The sequence below is a fragment of the Ipomoea nil genome, unplaced genomic scaffold, assembly GCF_001879475.1.
Source record: "Ipomoea nil cultivar Tokyo-kokei standard unplaced genomic scaffold, Asagao_1.1 scaffold1334, whole genome shotgun sequence".
In the NCBI taxonomy this organism is placed as follows: domain Eukaryota; kingdom Viridiplantae; phylum Streptophyta; class Magnoliopsida; order Solanales; family Convolvulaceae; genus Ipomoea; species Ipomoea nil.
The window spans coordinates 1,214,240-1,239,428 of NW_017617762.1; the positions used below are offsets into that span (position 1 = coordinate 1,214,240).

The 25,189-nt window shown below is 38.0% G+C and overlaps 1 protein-coding gene across 1 annotated transcript; it reads right to left on the bottom strand.

The window, feature by feature from the left end:
- Positions 1 to 12,725: 12,725 nt before the first annotated feature.
- Positions 12,726 to 15,867, bottom strand: LOC109185564 (protein FAR1-RELATED SEQUENCE 5-like). The gene is made up of 3 exons (XM_019335504.1): positions 15,810 to 15,867; positions 14,436 to 15,114; positions 12,726 to 14,115 (listed from the first exon to the last, which is right to left on the bottom strand). Exons 1-3 carry the CDS (start codon positions 15,865 to 15,867, stop codon positions 12,726 to 12,728), a joined length of 2,127 nt encoding a protein of 708 aa, XP_019191049.1.
- Positions 15,868 to 25,189: the final 9,322 nt, after the last annotated feature.

Sequence of the window (25,189 nt, forward strand, 5' to 3'; positions counted from 1 at the left end):
CTCTGGTGATAGTAAGATACTAAAGAGCTCCAGCCAGGCTCCGATATTGCGTAGGATCATTATATAAATATGTAGAGTTAGAAAGAGATTTTGAAACAGGTATTGGGGTAAACAGAGGTTTGCAATCAGTCATACCAGCACGTTTCAAAATATCAAGCATATAATGTTGCTGAGATAGAAGGATCCCATCATTGCACTTAACGGTTCCAATACCAAGAAAGAAACCTGGTTCACCAAGATCCTTAATCTTGAAAGTAGTAGACGATTTTGACAATAAATAACTAACAACATTTAGATCACTTCTCATCACTAGAATGTCATCAATATAAACTAGAAGATAAACATAAGTAGAATTCTGGGAGTAATAAAATAGTGACACATCTGTTTTTTATGCTTGGAATCCAACAGACAATAAAAACGCATGAAGGCGGTTAAACCAAGCTCTCGGAGCTTGCTTCAACCCATACAAGGATCTCTTCAACAAACAGACATGATTAGGAAATTGAACGTCAATGTATCCAGGTGGTTGTCGCATATAAACAGTTTCAGTCAAATTACCATTGAGAAAAGCATTATGAACATTTAGCTGTCTCACAGTCCAACTAGAGGATATAGCTAAAGAAAGAAGTAACCTGACTGTGGTAGGTTTTATAACCGGACTCAATGTGTCAAAAAAGTCCTGACCAGGAACCTGATTGAATCTCTTTGCTACTAACATGGCTTTGTTTCTCTCAATTGAACCATCCGCCTTTCTCTTGGATCGAAAAACCCATTTACAGCCAATCACATTCTGATTAGATTGAGACGGAACCAAACACCAAGTCTGATTCTATAGTAAAGCATTAAATTCCTCATCCATGGTCTAGCGTCATTCCAAGTGTTTGACAGCCTGTGTGTAACAAGTAGGATCAGTGGTGCAAACCTGAGCTGTCAAAACTGTAGGTGGTGTGCTAGACTGGCTCTGTGTCTCCATATCGTGGTGTGCTGTCGTGGCCTCAAGAGGCACTGCCGGCCGAGTGGACGAGTGGCTACTACCGAGATAGCCTGGTGTGCTGTCGTGGCCTCAAGAGGCGCTGGCGTCGCTTATGGGTGGCGGTGAGATTTGAACCCATGACCTTTAGTCTGGCTCTGATACCAAATTGAAGCATGTGCTCCATCTCAACTAAAAGCCTAAGCTGATAGTTGGATTGCACATTAATGCTTATATGCTCAACAACCACTGGTGAAGAATAAATGCAACCCACGGTTTTGAATGTGAATCTGAAATTTTCTGCACAGAATTTTTAGTAGCAAAAGGAAAAACTACATCATCAAATCTGACATGCCTGCATATGAACACCTTATTAGTCTGTAAGTCCATGCATCTATACCCCCTAAAAGACTAAGGATAACCAAGACACACAGAGAGGATTTGTAAGACATTTTGTGATGATTATAGGGTCGTAGGTGTAACACCCCACTTTTCTTAAACCTTAATTACAAGACTTAACTTAAAAATGGAAACTAAATAGTAATAAGATAGTATTAAAAGCTTAACAGTCAAATTACAAGAGGTGTCACCGCCACAATCACCACTCACGGTGATTGCACAGGCAAGGAAAAGATCTCAACAAAGTCAAGCTTAAACAACTTTAAACAAACTTGGGGAATAAAACCCCGGTGTCCAACACCATCAAAAACATCTAAACAGGTCTAACAACCAAGTCTTAAAAAAAAAAACATAACTGAAAAGAGTTTAGACTACAACTAGCACTCTAAGCTAAGCTAGTCTAACTCGATCACGCTCAAGAACTAGGCCCACCTGAAAGGGGTTAACAAACAAGCAAGTAGAAAAACAACCTGTTAGCACGAAGCTAAGTATAATGCCGCTCAACCTTGTAAAGTACTATAGCATATACTTTTGGAAAATATTTTCCACGCACACATAGATCAAGTAACCTTAATCACTTTAAACATACTCTACAGTAAATTCTAGATGCTTGCAACCTAATCATTATATAGGCATACATTCTCATACATTTAATTCTTCAACAAACTCATGCTTTCACAGATATAACTTATCATGGCGAAATACATTCTTCATGCTCAAACTGAAGAATAAAGATATACTTAAACTGTTAACAAGCAATCTCATGCTATCAAGATAATTAATAAATGACAATATAAAGTCATGTTTCTTTTCATACTTTCATGCAACACGTGCAAATCATATAATCATGCAATAAGATGAACATGATGCTCTAGTATAAGTATAGATAGATATACATATACACTCTTTCTTTTGTAACAAGAAACACTTGTTCTGTGGAGGTTTCTTAGAGCCACAATGACTCGCTTTTCTCTTCTTTCTCTTGAGTCACATAGACTCGTTTTCTTTCTTTCTTTACTTTTACTCGTGGGCGAGGTAGGAACTTCACCATAATGTGAACGAACCTATCTGGGCTCGGCATCTAGCCGGCCTAATACTCGTCTCACCCACAGAACCATTCTCTTGGTTCTTTTCTCAAACTCTGGGGAATCAGGTATCGTACTTGTCAGTATGCACACCCCCTGGCGGGATTCCAAGCCCGGCGGGTAGTATCCAACCTAGTAACTCTGGAATATTGACCTTGTTACTTCATATCGGATCGCAATGTTCGTTTCTTTCTTAACTTTCTTTCTTTCTCTTTTTTTTTCCAAAAGGACATAGTCCTACGGGCCTCCAAAACCTCGGATTACTCACACTAGATACATATAGATATAACTCATGCACTTCTTTCTTATGCAACAAATTTATTTATGCAATCTCATGCACATAGTTTCTCAATAATTCTCTTTTCTCATACATTGGAAATCAAATATCATGCAACTAGATTATGATTTTCCAAAATAGATATAGATTTTTGAAATGGATCTTAGGCTTACTTAGAACCACAAATGCACTTTAGATCATAAAATGCTAAACATGTTCTTTACTAATAAAGAATATCTCAAATTCTCATTGACTATAAATCAAGCAAACAATGTATTAACCCAATCTCAAAACTCAATTCTCGGAAAATCTTCTTAGCAAATACTTAGCAAGTATTGATCATGCTCTTAAACTCAACTTATACTTCATAAACTCATTCACTGAAATTAGAAATCATGTTCTAAACATTTCAAATTCTCACATTCTTGACAAGGCTTCTCAATAAATCAATATAGATACTTAGGCATGTTATTCGAGCAAAACTTATCAAATAATGATCATGTTTTTCAATTCAACAATCAAATAATGATCATGCTTTTCAATCAAATAGCTAAACTCAAACACTTCAAATTTTCTTCACTGTAACACATACACAGTGCACTTCAATAGTAATTCTCAACACAAATTCTACTGTAATTTAAGCATTTCAACTCCAAATTTAACGAAATCAGCTTCTACTAGTGCGTCGTAACGATCCCGAGTGTCCGAGCCTCAAGGGCCCACGAGTACCGGTCTGAAACACGTAGATGAGCCATAGAGGGCCCGACCACTACACAGACTTGGTCTGTGGTGGCTTGTGGCGGGGCTTGAAGAGCCCCACCACTTGGCTCCGCCAAGCGGCGGCCTTGAGCAACGGTTCTAGCTGAGAACCATGCCCAAGGGCCAGCTCCCCACGGGACTAGCCAACGGTCCCTGACTAGGGCCGTTGGCTAGCTCCGTGAACTTGTCTGGTGCACAGACAGTGTGCACCAGAGGGATTTCTTCTTCACCTGCAAAAAAACTTTGAGCAATCCAACACTCTCAAATCCTCAACAACACAATCATAGATCAACAATAAATCACTAATAGCTCAACAACAACAATTATATAGCATTTCCAATCATTTTCACTTCAATCTAGACTTCACAGAGTCAAAATAAAGCTAGTTGGGAGTCCTTGGGTTATACCTTTGTTGCATCTTCTTCTTGTTGGGATTCCTCCTTCTTCCCAAGTCAGCCACTACCCCCTTCACCACCTAAATACCTCAAACAAGCCACACAACAACCTTAAGAACAAGAGTCTCGGAGATGGAAGGCTAAGGAATGGAAGCTAGATGGAAAATGGATGAATAGATGAGATTAAACCTAAAAACTTACTGTTTTCTTCTTTGTTTTCTTGCAGAGCTATTGGTGGGGAAGACAAGGATGGAATCAAGAGGAAAATGGGTGCTAACTTGTGGCTCAAAACCCTAGGAAGATCAGCAATGATTGGTGGAGGGCAAAATGGTAATTTGGTTGATTTTCTAAAAGCATCAGACAAGGATATGGAGTCTTGTGGTTCACCAAGCAACATGGACCAAAGTCTAGAAATATAGTTTTAAATAGTTTGGGGGTCAAAATACATTTTTCCAAAAATACTTTCTAGATAACCACTTGGTTTAGGTTTCTCAGATTTCTCCCGGTTTCACTCAGATTGACTTTTGGGTCAAAAACATGGTACACAATGTACTCGAAAATTTAGGATTTTAGAAATAAAATAAGTCTCGGTGTTGAATTTATTTAAAACGTATCTCAAAATAATTAATTCAAACACCGTTTTCATTATAAAAATTTTGGTAGAGTGAAAAATGACTATTTTGGAATTTCTTAAAATTTAATTTATAAAATTAAATTTTGGGTTGTCACAGTAGGTGAGGATAACACAGGCAACCAAAGACACGAAGAAAAGAGTAGGATGAAGGAGATTTACGCAATAATGAATGAGGACTGGAATTATTTAATACAGCAGATGACATTCTGTTAATTAAATAAACCACAGTTTCAAATTCAAAATCCCAAAACCTAGATGGTACAGAAGCACGAGTCATGAGAGTAAGACCGGTTTCAACAATATGTTTATGTTTTCGCTCCACATGACCATTTTGTTCGTGAGTTTTGGCACAGGACTGTCTATGATAGATCCCTAACTTTGTGAGAGATGAATGCAACATTTTGTACTCGGCACCTAAATCAGATTGGATAGATTTGATCTTACGATTGAAAAGTCATTCAACAAGAGCACGAAATTTCTCGAAAATATCATAGATATCAGATTTTTGTTTCATGGGAAAATACCAAGTAAAACGAGAGAAGTCATCAACAAAGAGAACAAAATATCTATAACCATCAGCAGACAAGATAGGAGCTCGACCCCAAATATCAGTATAGAACTATAGATTAAATCAAGAATATTTGAACTAGAGGTTTCAACACGTGGCAATGGAAAACGAGCAGATTTATCCAATTGACACGCATGACATAAACTTGAATTACAATGAATAGTACTACTAGACCCACTAACCGAACAAAAAGGAAGAACACGACTAAGGACATGATGGTGTGGATGGCCCAAACGATCATGCCAGATAGACGGAGATGCACGAGCCGAAAGAAACGCGGAAGGTGACGAACTTAGAACTGGTAGTGTGTATAACCCACCAGAACTATTGCCCCGAAGAAGAATCTCCTTGGTGTTGGTATCCTTCACAACAAAAATGGATGCGCGAAACTCAAAGAATACTTTATTATCAGATGCAAATTTCTGAACGGATAATAAAGAAGTAGATAATGTGGGAAAATGAAGTATATTAGACAAATGAAACGACATAGAGGGGGGTATGAAAAGAAGCATGACCAATATGACTAATAGGCAAACATGTACCATCACCGACACGGAGTGTGTCATTACCATTATACTCATCCGAGATAGAGAGAACCGCTATATCTGGGGTAGCATGATTTGTCGCACCCATGTCTGGGAACCAAGTATGAGAGTCATGTGAGGAATCTGAAGGAGCACCCAGATAAACCATATTAGCATGAGGATCCTTTTAATGCCGCTTGTAACAAGTGACCGTAGTGCGCCCTAGTATCCCACAAAATTGACATTTAGGTTGGTGATTGCCATTCCTACCACCACGGCCACGGCCACCATTGCTGCGACGGCCTCCTCCACCGCCACGGGACTGCCCGCCGTTATGCCCGGAGCCACGACCGCCACTACCACGCGATTGGCTCCCCTTTCCTCGCTGCTGTCCTCTTTTCTGCATAGAAAAAAACCGTCGGCGATGCATTCGGTCCACTGCCGGCGACGAACTCCTCGGCACCGAGGAGATCCGAAAACTCATGAAGCGTGACCAGCGTTCCCCGAACATTGAGAGAAGAGATAAGATTCCGGAACTCGGGAATCAACCCCCGGAAGACGTATAGATTTTGTTCCTCGAGATGAACATGACGGCCAACGAGGGTAAGGTCCTCTATCAGAACCTGGGCTCGGCCGATGTAATCGGCGATGGAGGTGTCACCCTGCTGAAGCGTCTGGAGCTGCCCAAGGAGGTTCAACGAGGGAGATCGAGACGATGAGGCGAGGGCAGAGGTGACGGCAGTCCACAATACACGACTGGTTTGATGCCTGATTGCCAAGGGCATAACTTCATCAAACAATGATGACATGAGCATAGAGAGGAGCGTCTGATCCTGACGAACCCATGGTGGACGAGCGGGATTCGGCAATGGTAATGCCCCTTCCTCACCATACAAGATCATGGCCGGCGGGCAGAGATTTGATCCGTTGATGAAACCCATTAGGTCATGCCCGTTGAAAAAAGGAACAACTTGAGCCCTCCAAAATAAGAAGTTTCGATAAGTCAGTTTGACACTGATAAAGTGATGAGTGGTGGAGAGAGTGGTCACGGTTGAAGCAATCGATGAGAGAGTAGCATCAGAAACGGTTCGTTCAGAGGAATTGACAGATCCGTTGGCTATTGGGAAGAAACCCTAGCTAGCTGATACCAGATGAGAACTGTCATTGATGGTATTAACAGTCATAATTACAAGAGTACTGATTCTAGGTATATATACAAGAGGAGACTGAGGGGGACTAGGATTGTGAATCATAGGGACACTAGGATTGTGAATCATAAACTAACTCAAATACATAGAGTTTTAATACTAAGAACGTTAAGAGATGTATTATTGATGATCATAATGGCAACATCTAAGTAGTGGGGATGTGTGCCTTAACTGTGAACTGATTACCTATGTAAGGCAATTCAATCAATAATTGTCAAGAGAAAATTATAAGTAATCGCTAGTATTAGAGAAAAAAAAGTTAGGAAAAATATTGTTGATACTCTACCATTGTAATTTGTAATTTTACTATAACAAAGGGTGTGTTTGGTTTATGGGTTTATACACTAGGGATGAGAATCAAAATCATAGTTATTGTTTGATTGACAACTTTTTAAAACACAATTATGAGATTTGATTACCCCTTCAATTAAAAACATCATTTCTTAATTAAAAACGAGTATCATTCTATCTTATCCCTCCTCATCTGTCGCCTACTCATTACATCCCTCATATTTTTGTTTTGATTTTTTGTTCATATTGGTGCTTTGGATCGGATGTCATTATATAATGATCAATTGCTTTGATTTTTTATTTTTGTATTTTTAAAACATTTATTCTCATTATAGGGTCATACATAACCAAACATCAATATTGGTAATCATTCGAATCCTATTCTACTACCAAACATGCAAAATATTTTCACCAAAACCCATTACCTTTATCAAGTATTTGATTCTCATTCCGATTTCGATTCTCATGTGCAAACCAAACACGTCCAAAGTTCTATTAAAAATAATATAATAATTTTTCATTATTTTCTCGACCAGTAATTTACCTATCATCAAAACCCAAATTCTTAATTTCAGGTAACTCATTATTGACCTAAGTTTAAGAAGTTATTGGGAGAAGAAGTTTAAGAAGTTATTAGCTGGCCAGATATATATACACATATACACGCAACATATAATTTGAATTGTCGGTATATATTTTAATTTAGATGTGTATCATATCTTGTCGCTTAATGATAAATAAGAAATAAGCGATTAAAATTGTAATTCATCCAATTTTTCCCTTATTTTTGTTCTGTCTGCTTTAGTATGTACATGCTTTACAAAGTCAAATGAACAATATAATATGTTATGGTTTGCATTAATAATAAAATATATAAACTGAGTCAAAAAGTATCGAATCAAGTAAATGAATGATGGGGTTATTGTGCTTTAACCCGTGTCTTTGAATTAACCCCAAAAAAAATCGAAAAGAGGAAGAAGAAGGGAAATAAGAATATACACACACACACACACACACACACACACACACACACACACACACACACACACACACACACACACACACACACACACACACACACACACACACACACACACACACACACACATATATATATATATATATATATATATATATATATATAGGTGTGGGTTCAGGTGTGAACTTAAGATATCATGAGAACATGTGCACCTATCTCAGCCGTGCATTTTTTTACTAATCGGTGGTTGTGGGTGAAGGTACATGCTAGTGGTGTGCGCCGCACTTCAGTGGTGCACCTTCGGTTGGACATTTGATGTAACCAAATCGGATTCAAATTGTCTATTCTCTCGGGTTGCCTATTCTCTCGGGGGTGAATCCATGCGTATCTATCGACGTTTCCCGTCCAGTTGGGCGATAGCTCGCATCTCTGGCTTCCTCTCGCTATTTCCGCCCGGTTGTGTGATAGTTCATGGCGCGATCAAGTGGCTCTCGTCGGTCGATGTTGGGTAGGTCTGGGCATCCGTTCGTGCCGACGACGCCTTCATCCGCTGGTTCGCGCAAAGTCGTGGTGGAGAACCGTCCCTTCAAGCGTCGGGCAGGCTCCCGTCCTCCGCGGTCGTCTCTTCTGAAGACTCTCAAAGGTTAGCGGTGTTTCTCATGTTTTTGAATTCATCTTAATTTTTGTTTGGGTGTGGGCTTTCACTGTGATACCATTTCCGGCGGTGTTTGGGGTGTATTAACCGGGGAATGCCAACTCTGCAACTCTGCAATTTGAATGTCAAATTGGACAGCAAATAAGCAGAAACCAACTCTGCAATCACAGTAAACCATACTACCTACCCCACCCCATACACCCCAGTTAATCCACCCGGAAAATGGTATGCAATTTTCCCAAACACCCCACACACCCCAAAGCATGCAATTTTTATTGTTTATTTTGTTAGATTTATTTATATTGAATGGTTTATATCTTCTGATATATAAATTTGTGCGATGATTGATGTATATATATTTTTTGGTGTATGTTACCTGGTTATTAGATTAAAATTTCTTGATTTTATAAGTTAGGAATTAACTTATACGGTTTTAAATTTTTCGACTTTCACATTTATTTCATTGAAAAATCTAGATAAATTAAATATTATTTGAAAATACAGAGGGGATTGAGGGGGTACAAGGGAGGTTGATGGTTTCTAAAAGGGGCTGGGAGAATAAGGAAGGAGTGAGGCTTGAGCAGATTTTTTAGGAGGCAATCCTAGGGGGGACTGAGCAGTGAGGCTTGAGCTCCCATGATCTTTTCACCCAGTGATGGGCTGCTATGCTGGGCAGTCACTGAGGGGAACAGCAGTGTTGGGGTACTGGCAGCAGGAGGGAAGCTCCAAGAGCAGACCTGCTGTGCAGATGGCTGTAGGTTGATCTGCAATTTATTGCAGAGATGAGGCCATTGTTTGCAGGTGAAGAAGTTGAGGGAGGAACTTAAGGGAGAAGGCCTGGAAGCAACTTTGCAAAGAAAAAGTATAGTTTAGGCTAGCTAGACTAGCTCGGAGCAGCAGTATAGTTTAGGCTACCAAAATTGAGATATATACTCGCTTTTCTTTTAATAATGGTTTATTTACTTTAATCGCAGGTGGGGATTCACATCAAATGGCTGTAGGAATTGATGATCAGAGTGTGTCGGGTGAGGACTTTTACACCCCCCTACGGCGGCTTGATGATGTGGAGTATGAAGGATCTCCACGTGCTGTCCATGGTCCCGAGGACTGCTTGTTCCCCCCTATCAAGACGAGGGGGATGCCCAAGGAACTTGTACGGGTCGTCGAATTACTAACACCAAGTAATACGGTATGATAGTGTTATCCTTGCCCGCAACGCGTCTTTTATCGTGGAAAACATTTATTAGGTGGGTTGATAAACAATGTTGATGTAGGCCTTTGACAAGGAGTTTGCAACCATGTCCGGGGACCTACTTTCAGTTGCTTCACGGGTTGTTGATATGGTATGGCAACACCCCACTCTAGCTCGTCAACACCAGGATTTCGATCGGGTCACCGCTGCATCGAAATTACTGCTTGGTTTAATTGTGGAGCCCGTCGCTGAAGAGGATCATCAACCCCCCGCCCCGACATCAGATGCGCACGACGACCACATGTGGCACGACCCAGAATTCTTCAAGGAGTTGGATCGACTAGAGGCTGAGGCGTTGGACAATATCGGGGGCGTTGATGCTCCTAGTTTTAGCCTTGGGATGACACAGGAGTTGGCAACGCAGAATCTAGAGCGGAACCGGGCTTTACAAGCAGATGTTACCACACCTGAACCCCAGGTTTGTGCCTAAAATAACTCATTGCTGTGCTTTAGTATGATAACTCATTGTCAAATTTCGGATGATAGGTACCCGTTCAGGTGAATCATATGGAGGCCGTATTGCAGCCCTCTCCTCAATGGGTAGCACTCGAGAGGCGTGATGGAGCAGATCGCGATCGGGAGGGGCCGGTCATCCAGGAAGAATATCCTTCCGGCATGGTTTTTAGGACAACCTTGGGTTGCCCTACCACACCTCTACCACCCGTATACGTTGTTTGGTTGTGGGTGTTCGGCTGCCCACATGGGGACCGGTAAGTGCGTTTCCCAAATCAGAATAATATTGGAAGCATGGTGATGTTTTGATAGCATAGTTGAACACCAGACATTTACGTGTTAGGCGGTACAACATAGTAGAGGTACATTGAACTTGCAAGTAGAGGGAAAAGGGAACTTCTTTTCTATGATTAAAGTGATTTAACTTTTGCTGGTATAGGTGTTGTGCAGGTTTGGCCAGCCACTGGCATTTCGAAATGGGTTTAAGGAAGTGATTGGTGCATTTAGACTGAGGGGGGAAAAAAGGACCCCATTATACTGGTTAAGATGTGTGGTTAATAGATGTGATATGGGTGTGTTGATGGACCACTGAGCCTAATTTAAAAACACTATACTGCTTTCTCTTTGACATCATCATTTTTGTTTCTCATTTTAGCAATGAGGTGCTGTTCCAGCATGACAAGCGAAAAGCCAGATGGTCAGATTTCAGAACTTTAATGGAAAGGACACATGTGGCAAAGAATGTAGTTGATGCATGGTGTAGCGTTCTTAATTCTAGGGAAAAACACCGGAGGGACGGGCGACCTTCTCGAATCTATTTCTCAACCAGGGCCACGGTGAGTATCTAAAACCCAACTGCATGACCCCACCATAAACTCCCACTATTAAACAGAAGTGCGTGCAGATTGGAACCGTCGTGAGCATTTCCTCCAACCAGGATGAGAGGATAACGTGGTTCAACAAGCGGCTAGATGAGGAACTGAATACTACACACCATGAAGGGACAGCGACTATAGATATGGTAACCGTTTTTACACTTTGATATAATACTCCGCCACACTTTATACTACGGGATGGTACATAACTAATGCACACATATGTCTATGGTGCAGTTTATTTTCCCCATTTTGCACAAGGGCCGGTACTACATGATGAGCATAAGTTTTGAGCATTCTAGGTTTGATATTATTGACAGCTCATCTGCTAACAAAACGAACAAAGAAATGTATGGTAGTGCTCCGGCGGAGTTGGTATGTGTCTGTGGTACTAACATTTATTGGTGTTTACCCCAATGCCTTAGGATGGTCTCATGGGGTGTGGTAATTGATAAATAATATTCACTAACCAAATCCCTTTGTTGCAGATAGACTTACTAAGCGTATACTTGGATAGCAAATCTCAAACGCTCCGTGCATTTCGGCTAGCAAGCATGAAACCAAAGCGGATGCAGATGCCATGGAGATCCACCATGTTCACCCAAGACTCCGCGGTTTTTACGATGCGGCATATGGAGTCATACACCGGTCAGAGGTGCAGGAACTGGGACTGTGGGTTGCAGAAAGGGAACAGCCAACAGCTTCTCGATTTACGGAAACGCTACCTGCACAACATCTTGTTGAGTGAGGAAAATGAGAACAAGGGGAATATTGCCACTCGCATCGGCCAATATGATGTCCAAAGGGCGGCTCAACTCCAACATTGATCGCGGCTAGCAATTTAACCTTGGCAATAGTAATTTTAAAAGTTTTTAGTGCAGAGCTAGTGCATTTAGATTTGGGAACCTGTTAGCTACTGCTTTGTGGATGGTATTTAGTTATGCCCATTTTAATTATTAAATAGATTGCTACTTATGAATTGCATGCACAGGTGCCAAACTTTGTTAATATTAACCATTCGTTATGATTTGCATATTTTCATTACAGTAGGTTCTTAGTGCACTGGAGTCAGAAAAAGCAATTAAATTAATTTATTGAACCAACATAGTTCTGCATATATACTAAACTAACCAGTGGTACATAGTTCTGCATGTCAAATTTCTGTCCATGACTATTTTATTTCCGTAGTGAATAATACACTGTGCATGTGTCAAAGAATTACCATGTGAATGGAAATAACATATCTGGGATAGACTCAATTCGTGTGCGCAATAGAGCATAATATCAGTATAGACAAACTATTGAAATCATTTACAGAGTGCAACAAAAGCAACATGGCAGTATTGCACATACTAAGAGTAAATTATCTTATGCTATGGAATACATCAAATTAAAATTCAACTAAACTACCCTTTGCTTGGAAGGACAACTACGAGCATTATGACGGGCGTATTCACCGCACACCCCACACTTTCGCCCGACTTTGACACTGTTCTCTATGGCTATCTCCCGGTTGCTCTTAATACGTTTTCCACTCCCTTTGTTTTTTGCCTGTGCCGGGGGTTTAATGGTTATACATGGTGGTGGCTGGACTCCACAGAATGCCTCGATCGTGGCCCTATTGCTCTTTGCTGCCCCGATGATCTCGCAGTCGCTCGCGAATTCATCTCTCAACTCTTTCAATACCTGCACCATCCGAGCTTGGCGCACCGTGCTCTCACCTACCATCCCGACACACGTGTTTATCTCAGACCACAGTTCTGTGGCACCTGATTTTGGAGGGACACCATCAACATGCTGCCCTCTGCAAGCATTGCATCCTAGGTGTTTGCGCCAACGATCCACAACATACTGGGATGGTAATTGCTGTAAATGTGAACCCTTGAACACCATGAACATATGTCTGCAAATTAGCCCCAAGCGTTGGAACATCTTGCAGCTGCAAATAGTACTGGACCCGCCCGGCTCGTGCTTTACAGTGTACGTAGTGGTGCCATCCCCTTTGATGGTGTAATAAATGTTCCCCCCATCCTCACGGATGCCCACAATTTCGCAATAAAAGAAGGCAGCTTCAATCTCTTCCTGCAAAGTGTAAAAAATAGATAGTGTGAACAAATCTGCGGCGTGCCGCTCTAATGCCAAGGGAGTCTTAAAATCGGGCAAGGACCCCTCGCACTGTGCATCCAGTTTAGCTTGATTGTGACGTTGTGTTTCAAGAACGCTTTCGAACTGCATGTAGAACTCTACCAAACTAGAATGGAGGCGTGTGAATTTCCCATAAACATTGTTTTGTGCTTCGGACCGAGATGTGGTGCGAACCAACCCACTCAAGGGAGAATCTATAAAAAAAGCAGGAATCCAATGATCCCTATCTGCATACAAGCTCTGGAACCAACGATGATCAGATAAGTTGTATTTCTCCATTAGCAGTTGCCATTGCACTTCGAAGTCACCGGTGGAGGTTGTTTCGTTCCACACAATATCATTCAAACTCTTGCGGAATACCTCATTGTTTGATAACTCAGGCCCGAATTTTTCACCAACCTTCGTCATAATGTGCCACATGCAATAACGGTGACGGCACCCGGGTAAAACCTGTCTTATAGCAATCTTCATAGCGGGGTCCTGATCGGTGACAACACATAGGGGGACATTTCCCATTGCATGAATGAATCTTTCTAATAGCCAACTATACGATTCCACGTCTTCTTTATTGAGCAGCCCCGCAGCAAGAGTGATGCATCGTTTGTGGTTGTCTACTCCAGTAAATGGTACGAACACCAAGTTGTACCTGCAATGACAGGGCAATGCAAACAAGTAAATACGGAAAGTTCTATCATCAATATGGGGTTTAACCATGTATTGGTATGCAGATTGTAATTTAGTATGGGTAGTATAAACAAGAGTGCAATCCAGTACTATGCATTTAAAATGTAATCTGCTACACACATGTTCGTTCTGTACGTGGCATCAAACGAAATCACGTCACCGTAACAGGAAAAACTCCGCCTACTAATAGGGTCGGCCCAAAAGAGTCGTGCAAGTCGGTTTTCTTCGTCGAGATGGTAATTGTAAAAGAAGCTGTCACAGACTTCACGCTTGGTTTTGAACCTTTCGATAATCAACTCACCATCAACTTCATCCACATACGCTTGCAAGTCTCGTTTAAAATTATGAAACTCCACATACGTTGCACCAACGTTCTCAAATGAACCCGCTACTTCCCTACATAACCTCATCCCTGTAGAAGCGCCCACATTAGCTTTAAAACAGTTGGCTAAAAATGCTTGTTGGGCTACATTAAGTTTCCTGTTACCCCGCATAAATAATTTAGCACCCTCAGAGCACAGACTATGAGTGTGGTCCTCGACAAATTTAGTTACCACAAACTCCCCAGTACTATTTTTCTTCAACCCAAGCTTGGCATTGCACCCGATTCTATTAGAAACCCTTCTTCGGCGTTGCTTATTGCTACTACTAGTAACATTGACGACTACGGTGGGTACCCTCCTACCACCTCCTTTCGCTCCTTGCCTGCTACAAACTAAAGAACGCCGAATAACTGCCCCGGTCCGATCTCGCTTAACACTGTTGTGCCTAATGTCAAAACCACCAACACGTCCGTAGTTCTTGTAGAATTCAATCCCTTCAGATAGTGATTTAAAACGTTGCCCGAGTACAGGTATGATTTTAGTGTCTACGGTGGGCTTCCAGTGTTGTTTCAGGCCGGTGGTAGGGCCCGGCGTGTAGTGAGTTACATCCCTAGTACTTGAATCACCATCAATTGAGCCTGTAATAGTCGCACCAACACATTAATTATAGCATTCGATTAATTACATTACTATATAATCTGAATAACAACATAAATACAAACTTAAAAACAGTCCAGATTATCATCTTTTCCTCCAAACTTTGTTATCATTGTAGGCTGGTGAATATCATGTTAGGCAAGCAGAACCTAGGTAATTATAATCTGCATGTGGGAACAAAAATCCATAATACGGAACTACTTGAATGATAGTTCCCAACAATAATAACATTTAAATGATAGATCCCAGTTACATTCAATTAACAACAAATGCATATTACCAATTACATTGTCACCACAACACCTTAGTATGGAACATTGTTTCTTTAACCATTAATATTCAATGCCAAACTTTGCTTGGGTTTGCTATAGTTCTAAACAGTGAATGAAACCCATATAAATTAATCACAGGGGGCTGGTAACGTTAAACCATCATTAAGTGCATGGGGCAAATAAAAAATTACGGGAATACTTAACGAAGCCATTGAAGCCATTGATAAACTTTGGAATTTAAACCAATCAGAGATGTGTAGTGGGAGTGGGAGTCAAAGAGTAAAGAGAATGGTGTATATATAGAGAATTGACAGGAAAGGAGGGAGGGGTTTAACTGTAGTTAACGGAGTGCGATCAAACGGAACACAGCAACACAGATGGAAGGGGGTGGGGGGGGGGGGTACCTGTGGGATAATGCTCCGCCGCACCAGTCGTCGGGGTTGCATCGCCGTGAATCTCCATCGTCACCATGTACGTAACCAGCACAGTCGGAGTTCAATATGTCAGCGGGGTGGTGATCGAAAATATAGGGGGAACATTCATAACTGGAGTCGTATTCCTACATAAACAGAAATACAAATTTGCAAGAGTAATTAACACGCGTGCCGGTGTACCGTAGCGGGCTGGACGTTCACCGTGGGTTGACGGATACAAAAAATCAACGCGCCAGATGAGTGCACATGTTCACACAAAAAGAAGTGGTTTGCACCAGAAAACCACCCTATATATATATATATATATATATATATATATATATATATATATATATATATATATATATATATATATATATATATATATATATATATATATATATATATATATATATATATATATATATATATATATATATATATATATATATATATATATATATATATATATATATATATAATATATATATATATATCTGTGTGTGTGTGTGTGTATTCGTGTGTGGGTATAGTTTTCCGTGCGGTTAAATAAAAAAGACGCACCTTAAGAACACATAAACCACGAACTTACTGGACGTTTGGTTGGAGGGAAGGAATTAGGTGGAAAGGAATTGTAATTCCATGGAAAAAGAATAATGTGGTAATAAAGTGAGAGTTTTTCCGTGTTTGGTTTGCAAGAATAAAATTACTGGGAATTTCAATTTCAATGTTTGGTATATATGGGAATTGAGAGGGAATAAGTAGTATAACGTCCAAAATGCTCATTGTCGTTATGGTTATTATTATTATTATTATTAAATGACAAGTATTTCTGGACCCATTTGCACATTCAAACACCAAAAAATATAATCAAAATTAACAAACACACAACTGACGTTGTTAGTGTATAAATGATACACATTAAAACCCTTGCTTATTGGCTAATTTAATTGTCAAAATAATCATAATTTAGTTTGAATTTATCATATGAACCATGGACCATCTCCTATCAAAAACAAGGTAGGAATATTATGCAAGGTAAATAAACTGGAAGTCTTCAAGCACTTGGTCCGTAATGCAATTCAGATTTGAAGATTTTAATAAATGGTCTTGATTAATTAGTGTTGCTAATTAATTGGTTGCATGGTATTATTTGTGGCGTTGGAAGTATTTGAGGAAGAAAAAATGTGGTGTGGCAGTTAAACATATTGCTAAGGAATTAATATTTTATTATGGCTATGGTATTTCTCATGTGAGTGGACACCATGTGTTTGGGAAAAGTTTGTTGAAAGAGAATCAGTATAAAAGGAGGCAATTTCCTAATTGAAGTTGACGAATTACCAAGCTCTTATATTGAGAAGATATTTTCTAATTTCACTACTGGTTTCTATATTGATTTATCGTGTGAACCTTGTTGGAACGGTGGGTCTGAACCTGGTTCTACATCAACACTTGAAGCTTGTAACGGCATGCACGTACAATCCTGAGTAGATGTTAGGAAGGTGTTGTGGTAGTAACGGCTGGTAATCGTTTTGTACTTACCTCTTGTAATACTCCTTGGTGAACATCTATAGTGATTGGGCAGACGTGGGTTGCCCCGCAGACGAAGGAGAAGCGTTCCGAACTGCGTAACAATTTCTTTGTGTTTTTACTTTCGTTTATGCTTTCTGTCTTCATTATTTATATTTGTTTAACTAAGTTTAATTAATGAACGTAACTGATGCTTAACTTAAAAACAAGTAAAAATACATTACTTTTTTATTTCAAGATTCACGGTGCAATTTCAGACGTCATTCACTATAGCATAAATTCATTCGCTATTATAAAACAAACACACCACACGCTATATACACATCAAATTTAAATACTTGAGAGTTTTGAGAAAACATATTTAATTAAGGTTGACCTTGTAAGTGTACAAATGATACACATTCTACCTTAATATAATTGGCTAATTTATTTGACAAAATTTAGATTTTAATTTGATGTAATATTGGACCGTACCCCTATCTGAATTTATCTCAGCATTCTATCTCAGGAGTTTATTCAATCTAAATCAGGGTCAGCGCATCTTAGCATGATTCCCTAACAGAATTTAGTTGTGCTGAACTAGTTTTCAGCCTGAATTTAAATGGGTGGCTATCGTTTGTTATTGGATTTCTGGTCAACATTTTTTAAGGAAGTCGGTTCCACCTTTTCAAGTATAAAAGGGATGGTTTTCTATCTCATTATTCACGGATTTCCTAAGCTAAATTTGAAGGACTCTCTCTATATATTAAACATGGTGTTTCAATTTATTAATGTGTATTAAAGTGGTGGTTTCACCGTGACAGTCTGCCTGGAGCTGGTTCAGCGTAGTTGAAGCATGAAGATGAATTTCAGCATGCATGTACCTCTCCAGAAATATATGTTGTGAGTTGTGACGATTAATAAGTCGATTTATGTGGCTGAGGCCTTTTGTATTCAAACCCCTTGTAATCTTAGTGAACATCTAGTGGATTGGGCTAACGTGAGCTGCCCCGCAGACGTAAGAGTTTAGCTCTGAACTGCGTGAACAATTGTTGTGTTCCTCTTCTGCTTTCTTACATTTTAATCTATTTTTAATCATTCGAAAAACAACATAATTAATGGTAAGGTAATTTGTTAATTAAAATTAAGTAGAATTTTAGGTTTCAACTTGCATTCAAGATCCACAATTTTTTTCCAGACCAAGAATGATTATTGCTCAGGAATGACGTTCTCTCTGTTGATCGAAGAATAATACGCGACTATCATCTAGAAGGGAAGCTCCGGCATCAATTTTAAGTTAAAAAAGGGGAGAGATAATTTTGTCTTATGATTATCTTTTTTTTCTTCCTAAAATTCATGGAATTAAAATCCCGCGAGGATCATGAGATTCTAATTCCATGAAAATGAGGGAATTGCAATTCCTTTCAATCAAACTAAGGAATTTAGTGCCTTTGAAATTAGGTGGGAATTAAGTAGGAATAGAATTTAAATTTCCTCCAACCAAACGCCTTGCTAAAGTTTAAAAATGGCACACCTTTAAGTTTCAACAACTGACGCACCTTAAGCATACAAATCACGCAACTTATGAAGAAAAATAACGCAACTTAAGTACACAAATCACGCACTTTAAGCACACAAATAAAGCACCTTACGAACACAATATTATTTTTAGAGCATTAGAATGTAAAATCTAAAAGGGGAAATAATATATTTTTTTTAACCTAATCTCAACAATATCAAATCTTACTGGAATTAGCTTTTAGATTCATTAAAAAAAAAAAGATTCAATGAAATTATTGACGATAATTTAAAATGGATTAAATTAGCTAATATTACACCGAAATATCATATTTTAATATTAAAATACCGACTTTAAAATCTAGCTTGTTAATGTAATTATTACAATACAATAATTTAAATTTTGTTTTCAACAATATAATATGAGACTTTTGCTTTAATTTTTGTTCATAATATTGTCTTCTAGTTCCTTTTTTGCATGATCAACGCAACAATGTTGAATGATTTCTCTCCACAAAAAGCATACATTTAATAATGATAATAATCTGTGGTTTTGATTTAGCTTGCTAGGTCCAGGCCAGCTTAGCTCTCTGCTACTCTTTGATTTTTCAGCTTCTTCACACTATGATGTCCTCTAACCCCCAAGCTATCATTATTATGTCCTATTCCACCAATCATGCATACATTTTTGCTATTCTTTCATCCAACAAATGAAATTAAAAAAAAAAAAATGATATATGTGGAGCTCCCAACCCCAATTACCAATATCAATTCGTTGCATTAGTGAGTATTAAAAATAAATTAAAGTAATATTTGTTGAGACACCAAGTATCACTCTAGTGCAATGGACTTTAATAAACAACTTGATGATAATCTAGGTAGTGTAGAAACAAACAAAATATATATATATATATATATATATATATATATATATATATATATATATATATATATATATATATATATATATATATATATAGAGAGAGAGAGAGAGAGAGAGAGAGGCGGGTTCAGGTGCGGCAATGTCTTACGGTGCGGTTATTTCTTACGGTGCGGCAACACCAATAGTTCACCAAATATGCATCATCAATGTTAGGAAATACACCACACAAAACAGAGTAAACAGAGCCCTGCATCACCAAACACACACCATTAGGTGTGAGTAAAAACACCATACACTGTTCGGAAATACACCATTGGGGGTGGTGAGTTATATGGTGTGTTTTTTTGAGTCTGTGGTGTATTTTGTGATGTTTTATTACATTTCATTGGGGTGTGTTTTTATTACACTGTTGGTGCATATTGTTAACACTGTTGGTGTATTCTGGAATTTGACCGCACCGCCGCATATGAGCGCTCTTCTATATATATATATATATATATATATATAGTGCGGTTGAGTGCTTCCTGTACGGTTGTGCGCTTGATTAATGTGCGTGACTTTTGTACTTAATGTGTGTGAGTCTTGTGCTTAATGTGCCTGAGATTTGTACTTAATGTGCGTAAGTGTGTAATGTTAATGTGCGTGAGTTTTGTACTTAAGGTGTGTGAGTATTGTGCCTAAGGTGCGTGAGTTTTGTGCTTAATGTGTGTGAGTGTGTACTTAATGCGAGTTGTCGTTGAAACTTTAAAGTGCATAAGTTTTATGCTTAATGTGCGTGAGTCGTGTGCTTAAGGTGCGTGAGTTTTGTACTTAATGTGCGTGAGTGTATACTTAATGTAAGTTGTTTTTTAAAACTTAAGGTGCGTGTATTTTTGTGATTAACATGCGTGAGGCTTGTGCTTAACATGCGGGAGGTTTGTGTGCTTAATGTGCGTGTGTTGTGTACTTTAAGTGCGTCGGATTAATGCTTAACGTGCGTCCACCCGCATAACCGCACGTGAAGCCTCAAATACACCTAATCCCTTATATATATATAATTAAATGGCATCGTTTATCATCTTGAATAAAAAACTTTACATAGTAATGCTAGGTACTCATCATATTTTTTCCTTCTAATTCATCCCTCATGATATAATACTATTTAATTGGTAATTAAATGTTAATTTTAAATAATGGTGAGATTAGTTAATTTATGTACATCTAATAAATTAAATGTCACTACTTGGGCAGTGTCATTCTCAACCAAAAAAAAAAATGGACATCTAATGAATACGAATCATATTATGAGAAAAAATATTAGAGGGGAAAAAACATTTTTTCAAAATTAGAATATTACATCTTTACTCATTCACTCACAAACACGTGTATGGAATATCAATGCCCGCATGGGTAGCTCAACTGGTCATAGAGATGAAACTTTGGAATAATGTATGGAATATCAATCAGACAAGATTAAAATCGATTAAAAAAAGATTTAAAATTGGGATCTCTATAAATGGCAAGTAAATGGAACCTAGTAGGCTACTACTAGTCTACTACTATATACATGTTCATGAAAGAAGTATTAAACCTTAGACAGCTAGCTTGTACGAGTAGTATTTCAAAATTGAAAAGTTCCATAGTGAGATATTTATGGAAGTGCAAGTACACTTTTGAATTTGCATTATTGCATATTAGCCTTTTGTATAATAATAATAATAAATAACAACAACAATAATAATAATTTGCATTATTTACCGGCACCATCCCAATTCCTCTCTTCTGTTCCAAGGCATGGTTGAAAAAATCGCTAGACGCTCCTCGGACGCTCGGGGAGCGCCTAGCGCCTAGGCGTGGATTAATCGGCGCCTAGGCGCCCATGTATTTTTTATTTTTTAAAAATTTATTTAAATTTTTTAAAGACTTAATAATTATAAACTATTTAATACTTTAATAGTTCATACTAAAATATTAAATATTAACCTAAAAAACATCTATAGTTTGAACAATTTAGGATTATTTTGCTCAAAACAATGTTGTTTTGAGTGAAATAAGCCATTAAAAAAAGAAGGGACCAATAGATAATCGGCCAACTAGGCGACCTAGTCGGTGCTTAGGCAGCCAAGTCGGTGCCTAGCAGGTCTAGTCCGCGCCTAAGACCTAGGCGGTCAGCGCCTAGCCGGCCTAGGCGGCACTTAGGCGGCCTAATCGGCCACCTAGCCGGCCAGCCGCCTAGACCACCGATTATGGTGATGCGGTAGGCGGCCGACCAACGCCTAACCCCTAGGCGGCGATTAATCGATGCCTAGGTGGGATTTTTGCAACACTTCCAACATTATCACATTTCCCTAATAGCTTTCGTAAAATTAATAAACTGGAAGGTGATCAAGCTAAGCACTACTAGGCAAAAAGGTGGCTGGTTGTAATTTGCAGTCTTTTGTAGAGTCGAAGTTGCAGAATGCTTCACCAGCTTCTTTCCCAAGTTTCGGGGCAAGAAATGGAGAAGAAAGAGAAGAGAGAAAAAAAAAAAAAAACTAATTGTTCTCATCATTTAATTTACCTATTAAAATTTTTTAGTTACTTTTCGTTAACAATTTAATCGGAAGAATTGAAATTGTAAAAAATTGAATAGTTGTGGAGTCAAATAGACAATTTTTAAATTCGTGAAATCCAATTAATAATATACCAATAATAATAGGACCAAAAGTGAAATTCTCTATTAAAAAAATAATCTAGACTACCCCACTAAGAGCATCCACACTAGTGGATAATATGTGGTTAATGTAAGAATAAATAACTTGGGTGGAGTTATTTATAGATGTGGGGTGGGGTTAATTCTTGAGTTATTTCTCCTGCAAATGATAAAATATTTCTCTTCCCAAGAAAACTGAAATATCAAAAACAATAAGCTGCACAGCAGGCGCGCCTGACCTTGTTTTTTTTTTTTCTTTAAAAATCAATTTTGTTTTGTTTTGTTTTTTTTTTCTCCCCTTCCCACATTCTCTTTCCTAATCACTCTTACATTATCCCCCAATTCTCCCCAACCATTCTCAATCACCCATATCCCTTGGACGTGCATGATGGAAGATTTAACAAAAAGTTGGCCACTCTATTTTACTTCAATAAATATTCACCAATTACTCAACCCACTATTGTCTCAATTGATGTTCACAAGCAAGCACCAAAATTGCCATATACAATGTATTACTCATATTATAGACAAACAACAAATATGTGATGCTTAATATTGTTTCATATGATTAATTTATATAGGATTAGTTATTTTGTATACATACAATCCTATTTTTTGAATGCTACTGATTCTATTACAATATAGCATTTGTTCATATATTTTCTCAACCTACTGAAACACAAAGAGTCAATAACGTCTCCACTGAGGCTCATACTCACAACCTTCTAAATAGAAGTCCAACTCGGGTACCATTATACATACAGTCGTATTAAATATAGTTATTATACAAAATTTGATTCAAGAAATTAGCATGATTAAGTTTTCCTGGTCATTTATATATGTAAATAAAATTATATGTATAGATTAAGTAGTAATTGTGAATTTTCTTCGTTAATCTAAAAAAAAGTTTAAATATAATGTATCTTTTAAGAATATACAACCAAAAAAAAAAAAAAAAAAAAAAAAAAAAAACTAAAATACACCAAGTTTAAATTGAGTACTTAAGTGTGAACCTTTAACTGGTAGAGTAATTATTTATGTAAAAAAAGAAAATGATTAATTATTTGTAAATCGTGTTACTATATATAATAAATTTAGTTAAAGTTTGTGTCTTTTTACTAATTAACAATTCTAATGTAAAAAGTATCAATTATGACTTTTCCTTGTATGGCTGTATTGGTTGAGTTGAGGTATTACAATTGGGCTCAATTCAATGTGAAATATCTTATTTTATTATAGAAAAAATTTACAATACTCTTAAGTATGCAATGACTTTATATAATCTCCCTCATAGAAGTGTCTGGATATGAGAATGATAGCAAGAATCAAATTCGTTGCGAGAATCAATGCAAATTTAGTTATTTTTGCTTTGGGACGCATGATTGTGCCGTTGTGAAGGGGCGTGAGTTGCTAGGAACGAGCGAGTGTAGAACAATGTGGACACCCCCACAAGAAACATCATCAATATGGTTGTGAGAGTCTGATCTTGTCTAGTTGGGTCGCTAGCTAGTAATCAGAGCCAGCTTTTGATTGTTGGTGCCTGGGGTGCCAGGCAAGATATGTATTTTGTTTTCCATGAAAAAAAAAAAATCTTTCCTCCTTTGGTAGGATAATTATGTCATCATAAAGTTTTCTTAATTACCTTCTTATTATTATTATTATTATTATTATTATTATTATTATTATTATTATTATTATTATTAGTAATATCACTTTTGGTCACTTGACTATTATAGGTGAAGCACTTTTGGTCATTGACTATTACTTTTTTCAAATTAGGTGCATGACTTTTTAACTAGTATAATTTTTGGTCCTCCGGTCTAATTTTCCGGCCACATATTACCCGAATTTCAACCGGAAAAAATAATATGTTATAATTAGAAGGGTATTTTGGTCCTTTTAAATTTATTTCATTTTTCTCTTTTATTTTTTTTTCCTCTTCCCGCTTTCTTCCTCATCTCTCTGTTTAGTACACGTGAATTACTTCCTACCTTTTTCCTTGATTTCTGTAACAAAAGAAATGAAATAAAATGTCAAATTAAGTATTGTGTTCTGCAAACTGAGTATTAAAGAAACCAAGGAAAAAGGTAGGAAGTAATTCACGTGTACTAAACGGAGAGCTGAGGAAGAAAGCGAGAAGAAGAAAAAAAATGAAATAAATTTGAAAGGACTAAAATGCCCTTCTAATTATAACATATTATTTTTTCGGTTGGAATTTCGGTAATATGTGGCCGGAAAATTAGACCGGGTGACAAAAAGTGATACTAGTTAGAAAGTCATGCACCTAATTTGAAAAAAAAAACAATAGTTAAGGACCAAAAGTGCTTCACATATGATAGTCAAGGGACCAAAAGTGATATTTACTCTATTATTGTGTAGGGACTTTTTTTTTTTTTTTTGGTGTACGGTGTACCCAAGGTTTCCACCGTCGAACACAGTGACTAATCTCATCGCTGAATTGTAAGCACTTTTTTGGGTGAGACAGTTGACCTAAAAATTTAAGATTATTCCATACCCAAAGCTAATAATTGAACCCTTAACCTTAAATTAATGATAGATGAGTCACTATCACTCAACCACAACTCCAAGTTATTATATAGGAATATATTAGTCACTATACTTATTATTCTCTTACAATTCAAACATAATAATAAAACAACAAAATCAATATTCTCACTAATTTCCTTTTCATATAATTTCAATTGAGTTAATACCCAAAATCGTCTTCGACTATATTGGTTTTTCTCAATTTCGTCCTAAACGACTTTGGTGACCTAATATCGTCCCAGA